The sequence below is a fragment of the Zootoca vivipara genome, chromosome 7 (assembly GCF_963506605.1).
Source record: "Zootoca vivipara chromosome 7, rZooViv1.1, whole genome shotgun sequence".
In the NCBI taxonomy this organism is placed as follows: domain Eukaryota; kingdom Metazoa; phylum Chordata; class Lepidosauria; order Squamata; family Lacertidae; genus Zootoca; species Zootoca vivipara.
This window is the reverse complement of record NC_083282.1, coordinates 94,163,838-94,178,711: the sequence shown is the minus strand read 5'-3', so window position 1 is coordinate 94,178,711 and position 14,874 is coordinate 94,163,838. Positions and strand designations below refer to the sequence as shown.

The 14,874-nt window shown below is 48.5% G+C and overlaps 1 protein-coding gene across 3 annotated transcripts; it reads left to right on the top strand.

Moving 5' to 3' along the window:
* Nucleotides 1-348: 348 nt before the first annotated feature.
* CDK5RAP1 (CDK5 regulatory subunit associated protein 1) lies at nucleotides 349-13,537 on the top strand. Of its 3 annotated transcripts, none has more exons than XM_060277408.1 (14): nucleotides 349-470; nucleotides 2,492-2,823; nucleotides 3,673-3,776; nucleotides 4,015-4,049; nucleotides 5,061-5,161; nucleotides 5,481-5,691; nucleotides 6,372-6,492; nucleotides 6,818-7,048; nucleotides 7,145-7,242; nucleotides 8,087-8,142; nucleotides 9,214-9,344; nucleotides 10,090-10,239; nucleotides 11,834-11,974; nucleotides 13,154-13,537. In XM_060277408.1, exons 2-14 carry the CDS (start codon nucleotides 2,508-2,510, stop codon nucleotides 13,241-13,243), a joined length of 1,785 nt encoding a protein of 594 aa, XP_060133391.1. In that variant the 5' UTR covers nucleotides 349-470; nucleotides 2,492-2,507; the 3' UTR covers nucleotides 13,244-13,537. The 3 variants fall into 3 exon arrangements, with proteins under 3 accessions (XP_060133391.1, XP_060133390.1, XP_060133389.1); XM_060277407.1 differs by having other exon boundaries at nucleotides 2,429-2,823; XM_060277406.1 differs by lacking the exon at nucleotides 349-470 and having other exon boundaries at nucleotides 993-2,823.
* Nucleotides 13,538-14,874: the final 1,337 nt, after the last annotated feature.

Genomic DNA, 14,874 nt, shown 5'->3' with positions numbered 1-14,874 from the left:
TGCTTTTCAATGGCTTTTTCTCTATGTTTTTATTTTTAATCTGTAAACTACCTTGAGTCCCTGGCGGGGAGGGGGGGAGGACAAATAAAATATTTTTTGCTGATTTGGACGCTTCACCCGACGAACTTCTGCCTTCCCGCCTAGCAGCCCAAACAGAAAGCGCCGCCGGCTCCCCAAGGAAGCCGCCCTTGGCCTCCGACGGGGCCGAGGCGCCGCCCGAGCAGAGCCGCCCACGGTCGCCTTGGCAGGGCTGGCCGGAGGAGAGGCGCGCCGGGGGAACATTTCCAGGGCGGAACGGAGCAGCGCCGGGAAGCCGTTTCCACGCCGAGGGGAAGGATTTCGCGGCGCGCCGGCGTCCCCTGGAGGCGCCCACGTGGGTGAGCAGGGAGGGCGAGGAAGGAGGAGGCAGCGCTGGACCGGGGGGTGTGTGTGTGGAGAGACAGGTGGAGCCTCTTCCCTGCCTCTGCCAGGTAAGCGCAGATGCCCCCTTGGGAGAGGACGTTGGGGGGCGGAGAGGGGCAAGGGGGGCATTGGGGTGAGGCTGCTTATTTCCCAGGGGGAGGCGGACCCTTTGCAAGCACAGCGTCATCCCACAGCAACCAAGGCTCCAGTCCGCTCCTGCTGTTTTTTGGCCCACTTCTTTTTAAATAATAATAATAATAATGATAACAACAACAACAACAACATATTATTATTATTTCTTCCCCGCCCATCTGGCTGGGTTTCCCAAGCCACTTTAATCTTTTCTAACTAAAGATTACAAATACATTAAAACATCATAAAAAAATTCCTTCAGTAGCACCTTAAAGACCAACTAAGTTTTAATTTTGGTATGAGCTTTCGTGTGCATGCACACTTCTTCAGGTACACTGAAACAGAAGGATTTCACTGTATCTGAAGAAGTGTGCATGCACATGAAAGCTCATACCAAAATTAAAACTTAGTTGGTCTTTAAGGTGCTACTGAAGGAATTTTTTATTTTGTTCCAACTCAGACCAACACGGCTACCTACCTGTAATTAAAACATCAGTCATTAAAAACTTCCCTGAATAGAGCTGCCTCTAATTTCTATTTAGTTTTCAATTTTACAATTCCAAATAAACATTTTACAAACTTTAAAATATCCAATGACTTCCCTTTCTTTTCTCTTTCCACTGTTCATTTTACATACCATACATCCCTGGATATTTTGCTAATGGGACCCCTAACCATTAGGTCCAGTCGCAGACGACTCTGGGGTTGCGGTGCTCATCTCGCTCTATAGGCCGAGAGAGCTGACGTTTGTCCGCAGACAGTTTTTCCAGGTCATGTGGCCAGCACGACAAAGCCACTTTTGGCGAACCAGAGCAATGCGCAGAAACACCGTTTACCTTCCTGCCAGAGTGGTACCTATTTATCTACTTGCACTTTGACATGCTTTCGAACTGCTAGGTTGGCAGGAGCTGGGATCGAGCAACGGGAGCTCACCCCACCACGGGGATTCGAACCGCCGACCTTCCGATCGGCAAGCCGTAGACCACAGCAGCACTCGCATCCCCTGCATATTTTACTCTGTTGAATTTATCTTAATGCTGCCAACGTTTTCAGCTGTATACAGTAATCTTCCACATCTATATACTGTATATATAAAATAGATGTAGAGGGTCCAAGTTTGTTAATATGCGGCATTCTCCCTAACCGCTTGCCTGATTGCATTCAAATTTGGCCACAACGTCACATGGGTATAGGTGAGTGTTTCCATCCACATAGATTGGCCACATGCCACACCTGAGCCACGAAAACCAGGTAAAACCCACTGGTTTGGAACCCTGAACTCAGAGGTCTGGGGAACCTGGGAAATAGAAGGCAGAAGATGTTGCAACACAGTGCCCTCTAGCAGTGGCTACGCTGGTACTACAGCTAGAAAACCTTGGCCCTCTATCAGAGGCTACACTGGTTCTGCAGCTACTAGGCTGAATGGAGGCTTGCCTTTACAGACTAGGCCGAATGGAGGTGGGGACTCGCCCAGGTGTGGGTTGGGGGCAGGAGGGGACGGGATAGGCCATGGATCGTGACAGGGTGGGGGGAATCACAGGGATGACCCACAGCAATGCGTGCCCTGGCCAGCTAGGATTCAATCAATGCTTTCCACTCTTCTTTAAATGTATGCTCCAGTCTGCTACTGTTGTTTTTTGTCCCACTTCTGTTGAGCTGTAGCTTGAGGCTGCCCCTCCAGAGGGCAATAATCTGGTAACATCAGGGAAGCATCTCAGAACAAAGCAGAATGATATGTATTAACCATTAACACACCATTGTTTTTCCAGTCAGTCTGGAGGGGTGCTGCAGAGAAGGCTTTGTCAAACTTTGGAGAACCACGACTTCTCCATTCATGTAGAAATGCCCTGTTGTTGCATGTGATGTTTTACATTTACACCTGTGCTCTTTCCAGTGTTTCATTTGATGCTGCCTTTGGAAAAGGTTGCTGCAATCACTCATCTGTCGGTTGTCTCAGGGCGCAGGAGGTGAAGATGCAGTCCATACGCAGCTGCATCGTGGGAGGTCTGAGGGTGTGCCGTCGGCGGCCTCCGTGCTGGACCCTGCAACCGGCTGGACCCTGTGCTTGGGCTTCCACCAGGGGCTCAGATCTTGGGGTGCACAGCAGAGAAGCAAAGTGCAAGGGAGGCCTGGAAGATTTCCATGCTAAGTTGGCGGCAGGACCCTCATTGCAGCATTTCCTACAAGACGCTAGACCTGTGCAGGAAACTCAGCGTTTGCCAGCTGAAGCAGCGGAGGATTCAGAACCCTATCTTGGCTCCAGAACCCTGGCAGATGCCCCAAGAAAAGGTCTGTGTTGCTGCCTTGCTTTGTCCTGCCACACAGCACCACACACCTGCCGGAGCTGAGGATTCCTCCGGAGAGTGGAATTGCAGGTCCTCAATTCTGGTCTTGCAACCTGTGTGGAAAAGAGGGAGATTGGAGTGGGTTGCCGGTGGGGGATGGCGGGTTGAGTCCTGAAGCCTTGCCAATGTCATGCTCCCTTTGATTCCCAAACTCAGCCGGATTGTGTCGAGGGAATTGCATTCACACCGGCAGACATCACAAACAAGTTTACAAGATTATAATTTAGGCCTAAACACTTTGGAAAGAAATGCCTGAACCACAGTTCTCTCTCTGTAGATACAGCCTCTTGTGTGTGCTTTGCAACTTTAAATATCTTTATTGCATAAACAAACACCTTCCTCACATTATTTTTGCTAGGATAATCAGATATCTGCTTGGAGAAGACAAGCTAATCAATTATAGCAGCAGATTATATTCCTTCATCAGACACCAGCATACAGCACAATAAGCATGGTTTTCTATTCTCTGGTTAGAAATTAGTTGGGGATGAAGACTGTGGATAAGTCTTATTTCAGTTCCCAGCTGCAAAACAGGAAGAACCACCCACCCATATCATGGGGTCATCGTAAAGATGACATTTAAGTGTCTTTGCCATGTTTCATAAATTGATGGTTCAGTTTATGACTGTTTTCATAGAATTGTAGAGTTGGACGGGACCAATGGGTTGCCCAGTCCATCCCCCTGCAGTGCAAGAATCGGTGATGGGAATGGGAGACAGAGCTGTTTGATTCCCCTCCCAAGAAACCCACCCTTTTCTCCTCCTCCTCTTCTTCTCCTCCATACCTCTTGCAGTGTACCTGGAGACTTATGGCTGTCAGATGAATGTCAACGATACGGAGATCGCTTGGTCCATCCTCCAGAAAAGTGGCTACCTGAGGACCAGCAGTCTGGAGGAGGTAATGCTTGGCCTCTGCAGTTGCTTGTGGCATATGTTGCCCTGACCAATGGCTCTCTTCCACCTTGAGGGCTAGAAAGTTTGCTTTTTCTTTTGGAAACAGAATGATCTGAGTCAGAGGGTTCTAGTCTGGCACTGGAGTTCTGTCCCACTTAGACGGAGCATTTTGTTTCCCATCCAGTTTTAGAAATATTTTTTCTCCCTTCCATTTATCCCCTTCTCCTTCTCTCTTCCATTAGGCAGATGTGATTCTCCTTGTCACGTGTTCAATCAGGTACGAAAGTGTATTCCCTGGTTTCCAAAAGGGGTGCAACAGAGGTAACCCTGGCTTATTGTAAAATAAAAAAAATCCTTCAGTAGCACCTTAAAGACCAACTAAGTTTTTATTTTGGTATGAGCTTTCATGTGCATGCACACTTCGTCAGATACTCTTTTTTTTCTTTTTAAAAATAATTTTTATTTTATATAAACAAAACAAAACAAAACATACAACACATATCCATCCACCTTCCCTCCCCCCGCAAGTCCACTTCTGCCACCAGTAGATCCTGCAAGTGTTGAGACCGAAGGTAGTCCATTTTACAGCTGAGTTTATCCTCCCCACCTCCTCCATCCCCCCCCCCCGCCACCAAGAGGCACAGAGATAGAAGGAGTATTGGGGTTTGGGTTCCCCCCTGCTGTTCCTCCAACATAAACAACAAAAAAGAAAAAGAAAGCTCACCATTTCTAAGTTACTTAACATTGTAATTGCGACTTCCTCAGATCTCCTCTTCCTGGTTTCCATGGGTTTCTTAATATGTTTAAAGCGAGGGGGAGGGAGGAGAGTGTGCTTAAAAGAACAAAGTTAAGAGTTTGGTTAGATAAATGATTGTATGTAATAATTGATTTTCCTTGAGGGAGGGGGAGGAATGGCTGGGGAAAGAAATTTTAGATTTGTATATTAGTTTTGCAATGTTTATTGAGATGGTTGGGCAGGTAGCTACCTACCTTCCTCCCTATTGCCCTGAAGCCCCTGGTGGCAGGGGGGGCTCTGGGGGCGGGGGGGAGGCGGTGGAAGGAAACCCAATCATAAAAATGGATCTTCTTTAGAAGGTCGCACCCCATGGGCTTCCCTTGTGGCAGGAGGGGGCCAGTGGGGGGGGGGCGTCACGAAGAAGGAGGGAGACAATGTTTATATTTAATGAAAATATTTGGATCTAAGAATAAGAAACTTCGTCAGATAGCGTCATTCGGAGAAAGGGTTTCCTAGCCCTGGCAGAAAAGCTGATCCTTTGCTGCTCCTCAGGGAGAAGGCTGAGCAGACCATCTGGAACCGCTTACGATACCTCACGGCTCTGAAGTCCAAGCGGCCCCGATTGCAAGCGCCCTTACGGATCGGGATATTAGGTAATGCGGAACGCCATAGCTAATACTGCTGGTCCGGGGGGGGTTGGGGGGGGTTGGCATTGGGTAGAGCATTGGAAGGGGGAGAGGCTTTATTGTTTTGTTCTTGCTCTTGTTTTTATTATGCACTTTGTGGTTTTTATCTTGCATTTTTATGCTGTGAGCCTCCCTGGGATCTACAGATGAAGGGCGGTATACAAATTGAACAAATTAGGGCGGTATACAAATTAGAAGACAGTGAAATTAATGGTAAAAACAGTCAAAACAACTCCTTAATGTGCAAAGTGTATATCCAGCAGTAAACAGTTCTCCCCGTCTGCAGGTTGCATGGCCGAGAGGCTGAAGGAGAAGATCCTGGAGCGGGAGAAGTTAGTCGACCTCGTGGCGGGTCCAGATGCTTACCGTGACCTTCCCAGGCTCCTGGCAGTGGCCGAAACGGGCCAGCAAGCCGCCAACGTCCTGCTCTCCCTGGATGAAACTTACGCAGACATCCTGCCTGTCCACACCAGCGCCAGCCCCACGTCGGCCTTCGTGTAAGTGCCAGGTGGGCTGCTTGGTCCTCCGGTCAGGCTCTGCGGGGTTGCGAGTTCAAGTGCACTTGCACATGGGCCGTGAATCTGTTCAAAGTGACCAGAGCACTTTGAGGTCCCAAGTCTCTCATCTTCATGATGCATGCACCTGCTGCCTCCCTCTGAGTTGCAGAGCCTGGTTTTTTCCATGAGCCAAGCTCCATGGGCTGCAGGCAGTTGGATCTGAAATAGCCTCATTTTAAAAATCAAGATGCTAGCCCTCATGTTTGAATATACAATTTGAAGAAATTGCAGTTGGCATTTCCTCAAGGCTTTGCTGGGGAAGCCAGCAAAGCAAGCAGAAATGCTCCCTCCTCCTGTAACTGCGATTCAGAAGCATTGCTGCCTCCAACTGTTGAAGCAGAGCATAGCCATCTTGGCTAATAGCCATTGATACCCTCTCCAATCCTCTTTTAAAGGCATTCACGTTGCTGGTCCTCACTGCCTCTTGTGGGAGGGAGTTCCACAGCTTAACTTTGTGCTGTGTGAACAAGGACTTCCTTTTGCCTGTCCTGAATCTTCTAAGAAATTGGTCCGGCGGACTTGGCGTATATCTCAGTCCTGGGAGGGGAAACAAAGACCGTGACAGACTCCCCTCCCACCACCCCATGGGGACTTCTCCCCCCCCCCTCTCTCTCTCACAGGTCCATCATGCGCGGCTGCGACAACATGTGCACCTACTGCATCGTCCCCTTCACCCGCGGGCGTGAGAGGAGCCGGCCAGTGGCCTCCATCCTGCAGGAGGTGCAAGCACTCTCGGACCAGGTGACCAGCCCCACTGCGAAACTCGCCTGCTGCATTGTGGGCAGGGAGGTGGGAGGAGCCCTGGAAGCCACAAATGGGGATCTCCAGGCCCAGGGGGTGGGTGTGCTCCCCCCAGGCCTCTCTGCCTGGCTTCAGCCTCATTCCTCACCCTCCACTCCTGAGTCTTTTTGCCTCGGCTGGAATGCAGCTGTGACCTCCGGCGATGCTTATCGCTTGCCTGGATGGAGTGCAAAATGCCTCCGGTTCCTGGCTTCTCTCGCCACCCTCTCCCTCTGTGCGTCCTTCCCCACATTGCCAATCATGACCCGGCCGCCTCCCTCTGCAGGGGGTGAAGGAGGTGACCCTGTTGGGCCAGAACGTCAACAGCTACCGGGACACCTCCGAGGCCCAGTTCCTCTCAGCGACCCCAACTCAGCTGAGTCGCGGCTTCAACTCTGTCTACAAGCCCAAGCAGGGCGGGTTGCGCTTTGCGGACCTCCTGGACCGGGTGTCTGCCATCGATCCCGAAATGAGGATCCGTTTCACTTCCCCGCACCCCAAGGACTTCCCGGACGAGGTGGGTTTGGCTCCCCTTCCTCTGCTGGCCTACTGGCCAAGGGCAAGTGGTTGCCCACAGCCAGGGGTCCATTGATGGCCGCTCTGTTCTCGGCAGGTCTTCCAGCTCATGAAGGAGAGGCACAACATCTGCAAACATCTGCACCTCCCGGTCCAGAGCGGAAGCACCCGTGTCCTGGAGGCGATGAGGAGAGGGTGAGTCTTGCACATGTTAGACACCCCTACTATATTATTAGACTGTCATTAAAAATAGGTATATATCAGGGGTGGCCAACTCCCAAGAGACTGCGATCTACTCACAGAGTTAAAAACTGGCAGTGATCTACCCCCTTTTTGGGGGTTCAGGTCAAAGTTGTTGAGATTTTTTTGAGGAAGGCCCATTTTTGGGGGGTTCGGGTCAAAGTTGTTGAGCTTTTTTAAGGGGAGCCACAGTTGTTCAGCTTCTTTGGGAGAGCCAGTGATCTCCTGCTTGCTGGTTTCCCATTGAGGCATCTGGTCAGTCACTGTGAGAACAGGATGCTGGGCTAGGTGGGCCATTGGCCTCATCCAGAAGCCAAGCTCTTTTGATGTTCTGATGTTTTTAAATAAGAAGTTTCAGGGTCGTAAGAAACAGACATTCCGTGCCCTAATGTTGCTTCATGTTTTCTTGGTTTTCTAAGTAATGGATATGGGAAATATCACCATCATTTTATTTGTATTCCGCCTTCCCACAGGTAAAACAATGCTCAAGGTGGCTTACAATATGAAAAGATTTAAACAGTTACAAACATAGCAAAGTAGTCATAAAAGTAGATAAAAAAACTACATAATCAAACTGAAAAATTCCAAATAAAAATAAAGATACAGAAAATTAATATCAATGACAGCAAACACTCCCAACAAAACTTTTCCCCAAATATCCCAGTCCTTGCTGGGCAGCAGCAGCAGCAGTTCTTATGAAGCCTGCCAGGCCCCACCATGTACTGTATCTGTCTGCCACAGGGTGCCTGAGGCTGCATCAGTGCCTCCTAACTTTGCCCTCTCTGCTTCACCCACCCAGATATACCCGGGAAGCTTACTTGGCGCTCGTACACCTCATCCGAGACTCTTTGCCAGGTGGGTTCCTCCTGTAGCCGTTGTTGCTGCTGCTTACTCTCCCAACTTCCCTACTGGTTTGAGTTACATCTTTATGGACTTTCAGCTTAACCTGTGAGCATGTGGGAAAGTGAAGGGCTGGGGCTGCCTTGCCCAAGGTGTCTTTCTCTGTGTTGGTGTGATGGGGAAATAGTTCTGCTTCCAGAGACTAAAGATTTGTGGGCAAGGGAGCGCCAGGAGAGGGGGGGGATTGGGGAGCTGAAGAAGCAGGGGGGGTTCAAGGCCAGGTGGCCAGAATGATATTAAAGACAAGGTTGCTCATAATGTAGGGTGGTGTCTGGTGGTGTCACAGATTTCATAGAATTGTAGAACTGGAAGGGACACCAAGAGGAAGGGGGCAGCTGAGATTCTCAGGCTGTCAGATGGAAGCATAGAGCTGGCTGGGAACTGATCCGCTGCTCTCGAGAAACACTTACAGTTTTCCTTGGAGCAAGGGGCTGGGCGAGAGGCTGCCCTCTTCTTGCTGAGGATTTCCCCAAAATGAGTGTTTTGATGGGCACCTCATTCCAGAGCTGAGCAAAGTTAGGAATTCCTTCCTGAGGTTTAATGGTCATAAGTGGGTTGTTGTTTTTATTTTGGTTATATGTTTTTTGGGTTTTATATTTTGATTTTGTTCGACGAACCACCCTGAGACCTCCAGGTATAGGGCGGTACAGTGGTACATTGGTTTAAGAACAGTCCTGTTTACGAACGATTTGGTTTACGAACTCCACAAAACTGGAAGTAGTGTCCCGGTTTGTGGAATTTACCTTGGTCTAAGAACAGAACCCGAACGGTGGAAGGGCACCGGCAGTGGGAGGCCTCATTAGGGAAAGCGCGCCTCGGTTTAAGAACGGTTTCGGTTTAAGAACGGACTTCCAGAATGGATTAAGTTCGTAAACTGAGGCACCACTGTATATAAATTCAATAAATAATAAGTGTGTGCTGAGACAGAAAGAACCTCCTTGTTCTTCGCTGGTTTCCACCTGCTGCACCATCCCATTCTCTCTGGATTCCTGCTGTGTGTCTCACTTTGTCCCCTTCATGTAGCAGGTGTGACTCTCAGCAGCGACATCATTGCTGGCTTCTGCGGGGAGACGGAAGACGACCACAGGCAGACACTGTCCCTCCTTCGTGAGGTCCGCTACAACACGGCCTTCATCTTTGCTTACAGCATGAGGGAGGTGAGAACGGTAGCCCCTTACTGAACTGACAAAGCAAGCACATTCTGCCTCCATGTCTCAGGGAGGGGGGGATCCTGGAAGGGACCCCCAAGGGCCATTTAGTCCAACCCCCTGCAGTGCAGGAAGCTCTGGAAGTTGGCCAGCCAACCTCTGCTTAACAACCTCCAAGGGAATCCCTTCCACTGTCGAATGGCTCTTGCCGTCAGAAAGTTCTTCCTGATGTTGAGTTGGAATCTCCTTTCATGTCATTTGAAGCCATTGGTTCAAATGACATGAAAGGGTTCCGCCCTCCACAGCAGGAGAAAGCAACTTGTTCCCTCTTCCATGTGACAGTCCTTCAGATGGCTGTCATATCACCCCTCAGTCTTCTTTCCTCCAGGCTAAACATAACCAGCTCCTTCAGCCGTTGCTCATAAGGCGTGGTTTCCAGACCCTTGATCATTTCGTTCCCCCTCCTCTGCACACCTTCCAGCTTGTCCATGTCCTCCTTGAATTGTGGCGCCCAGAACTGGACATGGGACTCCAGGTGGGGTCTGACCAAGGCTGAAGCCCATGACTTCCCTTGATCTGGACACAACTTCTATTGGCCCCTTCCAACTCTACAATTCTAGTGATTCCCATTGCAGAGTTTGAAGAGCCACAGAATTTTGAACGCGGGGTGTGCACGGCTGCAGAATGCGGGTGACCCCCTTTTAACAAGGCACAGGGCTTCTGCCTCCGATTCACTGGCACTTTGTTTCTCCAGAAAACCCGGGCGTTTCACCATCTGCAGGATGACGTGGCCCCTGAAGTGAAGCAGAGGCGGCTGAAGGAGCTCATGACCGTCTTTCGCGAGGAGGCGTCCAGGGCAAACGCAGCCGCCGTGGGACGAGTGCAAGTGGTCTTGGTAGAGAGTGTGAGTGCCACTTCGATAAATGCCACAGGAGTCAAGAGGGCGGAGGCAGAGAGCGGTCTTAGGCCTCCCATGTCTGCCTCTTCTGCACGTGTGTGTGTGTCAGGGGGTCTGCTTTGAGCATCAAAAGAGGGGAGCAGAGAGGAGAGGAGCTGACCTTGCTGGGCATTCTGTACTAGCTACAGTACATAGCTGCCAAGTTTTCACTTTTCTCGCGAGGAAGCCTATTCAGCATAAGGGGAAATCCCTTTAAAAAAGGGATAACTTGGCAGCTATGTACTACAGTATCCGGGACTGTCTTCAAGGGCAGCCCTTTGCAGAATGCATTACAGTAATCAAGCTGGGAACATGAGAACCTGGGAAGACCCCGCTGGATCAGGCCAGTGGCCCATCTAGTCAAGCATGCTCTTCTCACAGCGGCTGATCAGATGCCCCCATGGGAAATCCGCAGGCAGGATTCAAGCACTCTCCCCTCCAGTTGCGGAGACAGAGGCGGAGCCAACCCCTCTTGGTTAGTGGGCTTTGATAGTTTTCCCTATGAATTTGTCCTTTCTTCTTTTAAGGTGGCCCACTGCCTCCTGCGATAGGGAGTTCCATGGTTTAACTCTGTGCTGCGTGAAGGACTTTATTTTATCTGCCCTGAATCTCCCAACGTTCAGCTTAATTGGATGTCCAAGAGTTCCAGTGTTAGGAGAGAGGAAGAAAAACTTCCCCCACTTTCTCCATTCCGTGCATGATTTTATAAACTTCTGCATGTCACCTCTTCCTTGAGTCTCTTTTCTAAACGAAAAAGCCCCCAAAGCTGCATCATTCCTTCATTTGGGGGGGGGGGGGTCGTTCATCTCCCTGATCATTTTAGTGGCCTTGTCCGGAACTTTGAAATTTGTAAGGCTGTTGCCCAAGCTTTTTTCCTCCAGGCTTAGGAGTGCCTGTCAAATCCTGAATAATTTGGATTGCTCGTATTCAGCAGTTTGGCAAACTGCCCTTCTTGGAAAGATATCTCATAAACTAAAAGTATCTGAATGGCAGAACTCAAATGCTCTTTTTGATTGATATATGGCACAATTTTATTCCATATACAAACATTGAGGCCAAAGGTCACTCATTGACGGCTCGTTTAAGACTCTATAGAAGCTTTATTCTCAATCATGATGGAATTCACAGGTGGAGAACACTTATTTTTACAAAGCTTTATTATTTGTCAAGGGAATCTTTATAAACAAGATTTAAGGGGCTGGTATTTTGTGAGCATTCACTCATCCCTGCAGGGCCTACACCAGGCATCCCCAAACTGCGGCCCTCCAGATGTTTTGGCCTACAACTCCCATGATCCCTAGCTAACAGGAACAGTGGTCGGGGAAGATGGGAATTGTAGTCCAAAACATCTGGAGGGCTGAAGTTTGGGGATGCCTGATTTATCCAATTGGAACTGTGCTGTATCTTTGTACTTTTTTACTCCTAGGCTGTGATGCTTCATGCTTTACATTTTCAATCTTTTGCCCCTCTTTGTTATGTTTGCATTATTTTGTTGTTGCTGCTGTTGTTAATTAACCAACAAAATAAATAAATCTAACAGCCACCCTCCTTGCTTCCCCAGACGAGTAAACGCTCAGCCTTGGACCTGTGTGGCAGGAACGATGGCAACATCAAAGTGATCTTCCCAGACGTGGAGGTGGACGATGGCACCGGCTTGGGATCCCAAGTCCGAGTCCAGCCGGGCGATTATGTCCTGGTGAAGGTGATTGACCCGTCCCTTGCTTTTTCCTAGGGTGGAAACAAATGGCCTAAGGAGAGAGTAGCAGCTGAAGGCGCACCAAGGCCAAATGAGTGCCGCATCCTGTCCTCTGCAAGTGACCAGCCAGATGCCCTAATGGGGGGAGGGCAGCAGCCCCTCTCCTCACTTGGGGTCCCAGAAACTGGTATTTCAGGGCATGCTGTGTCCGACAGTACAAGGAGAACATAGCCATCAGGGCGAGTGGCCACCTATAGCCATTTCCCCCTCCATGAATTGTCTAATCCTCTTTAAGAGTGGCTGGGGAAAAACAGCCAGATGGGCGGGGTATAATAATAATAATAATAATAATAATTATTATTATTATTATTATTAAAGCTATTCAGGTAGGTGGCTGTGGGGTTCCATAGCTTAACTATACATTAGAAAAATCCTACTGTCTGAGGTCCAGCACTGAGGGCCTTCTGGTGGTTCCCTCGTTGCGAGAAGCCAAGTTGCAGGGAACCAGGTAGAGGGCCTTCTCGGTAGTGGCGCCCGCCCTGTGGAACGTCCTCCCATCAGATGTCAAAGAGAAAAACAGCTACCAGATTTTTAGAAGGCATCTGAAGGCATTTTAGAAGGCAGCCCTGTTTAGGGAGGCTTTTAATGTTTAATAGATTACTGTATTTTATTTTTCTGTTGAAAGCTGCCCAGAGTAGCTGGGGAAACCCAGCCAGATGGGCGGGGTATAAATATTATTATTATTATTATTATTATTATTATTATTATTATTTCACAAAATGTCTACACCGCATGATTGGATTATTATTATTTTTTTAAAAAAAGTCCTTCAAGCAGTATACAAAAAAGACAATTCTGAATGATAATTTTATTGTTTTAACAGCAATAATTTAAGACTTTTCGCAAAGGGGAAATAATGAGAGGCTAAAAAGGAATGAAATCTCGCACCCACTTTCTAAACGTCTGCATCGGCATGTCTAAACAAAGATGACTTATAGTGGGGGCCAGAGAGAGTAGAATGAAAGCGCCTTGTCTGGTATCAATAGGCAGGGAGTTCCAAAGTTCCACAGATCGAAGTGGCTGAGGGGTTGCATCTGGAGGTCAGGCGATCTTGCAGGTGAACTCACCGGTTCCTTGTTATGGGGGCATCTCCTAACATGCATTCACACCTTCCTTCCTTTCCAGATCTCCTCTTCCAGCTCCCAGACGCTGCGGGGCATCCCTCTCTGCCGAACCACACTGAAAGGATCCACAGGGTTTGGAGGAGCAGACTGAAGGGGTGGGTGGAAGGGAGGAGGCGTTTTTGGGACGGGTGCTGAGAGGGTTGCTCAGTTAAATTACCTGTCAGTCAGCCTTCCTCACCCATCTAAGGCCTTTGTCTTCCAAAGAGACTTGTCTGGCCGGGGGGGGGGGGATCAGCATCTTTGGGTGGACACGAGGAATATTGGCAGAAAATTATGTCACTAATGACTTGGACATGTCTGGTTTGGTCCAGCCATACAGTTTGGCCTGTAATTTTAAAAACCTATGTAAATGTATGTCTTCTTAGAATAAAAGCTGTTCACCTGAGTATTGAATGTTGGTTGCTTATTGCAGAACGAGGAATGTTTTATAATGTTAACTCAATAAAAAAATTCCTTCAGTAGCACCTTAAAGACCAACTAAGTTTTTATTTTGGTATGAGCTTTCGTGTGCATGCACACTTCATCAGATACACACGAAAGCTCATACCAAAATAAAAACTTAGTTGGTCTTTAAGGTGCTACTGAAGGAATTTTTTTATTTTGTTTCGACTCAGACCAACACTGCAATGTTAACTCACATTTTGATATATTTTCTATTGGGCTAATACAGGGGCTAATTTTGGGCTAATATTGGCCTCGTTCCAGTATACCTGAAGGAGCATCTCTACCCCCATCGTTCTGCCCCGACACTGAGGCCCAGTGCCGAGGGCCTTCTGGCGGTTCCCTCGTTGCCAGAAGCCAAGTTGCAGGGAACCAGGCAGAGGGCCTTCTCGGTAGTGGCGCCCGCCCGCCCTGTGGAACGCCCTCCCATCAGATGTCAAAGAGAAAAACAGCTACCAGATTTCTAGAAGGCAGCCCTGTTTAGGGAGGCTTTTAATGTTTAATAGATTACTGTATTTTATTTTTCTGTTGGAAGCTGCCCAGAGTAGCTGGGGAAACCCAGCCAGATGGGCGGGGTATAAATAATAAATTATTATTATTATTACAGGGGACACACACAGCCTGTCAGGTTAGAACTTGGGACGTGTGTCCTGTGCCACATTTTGACATTTGTGGTTGCAGCACCTAAGGGTAGATCTTACCCTCTTAAGCGAGCTCCACTGTTTTTTGATCAGAATAGAAATTTCTTTTATATATGCAATTATATATGCAGAGGGCCTTCTTGGTGGTGGCGCCCGCCCTATGGAACGCCCTCCCATCAGATGTCAAAGAAGAAAACAGCTACCAGATTTTTAGAAGACATCTGAAGGCAGCCCTGTTTAGGGAGGCTTTTAATGTTTAAAAGATTATTTTATTTCATTTTTCTGTTGGAAGCCGCCCAGCCAGATGGGCGGGGTATAAATAATATATTATTATTATTATTATTATTATTATTATTATTATATACACATTTTAATTGCATTGGGAAAGGAGATGTGGCATCTCTTTCCTCTGCCCATAGATAGATAGTACCGGTACCTCCAGGTGAGAAGGAGCCCTTGGCCAAGGGGGTCCCTCTGGCACAGGCAGCCCCACTGGGATTTGTAGGGAGTTCCTGAGAGGTGCCCCCCATTTCGGTGTCCCCATGTTGCAAGCCAAAAATGGTTTATCTTCTGAGTTTACGCCAATAAAACTCAGAGACAAGAGGAGTTAGGAGTCCATTGTTGTTTATTGCAAAGCAAT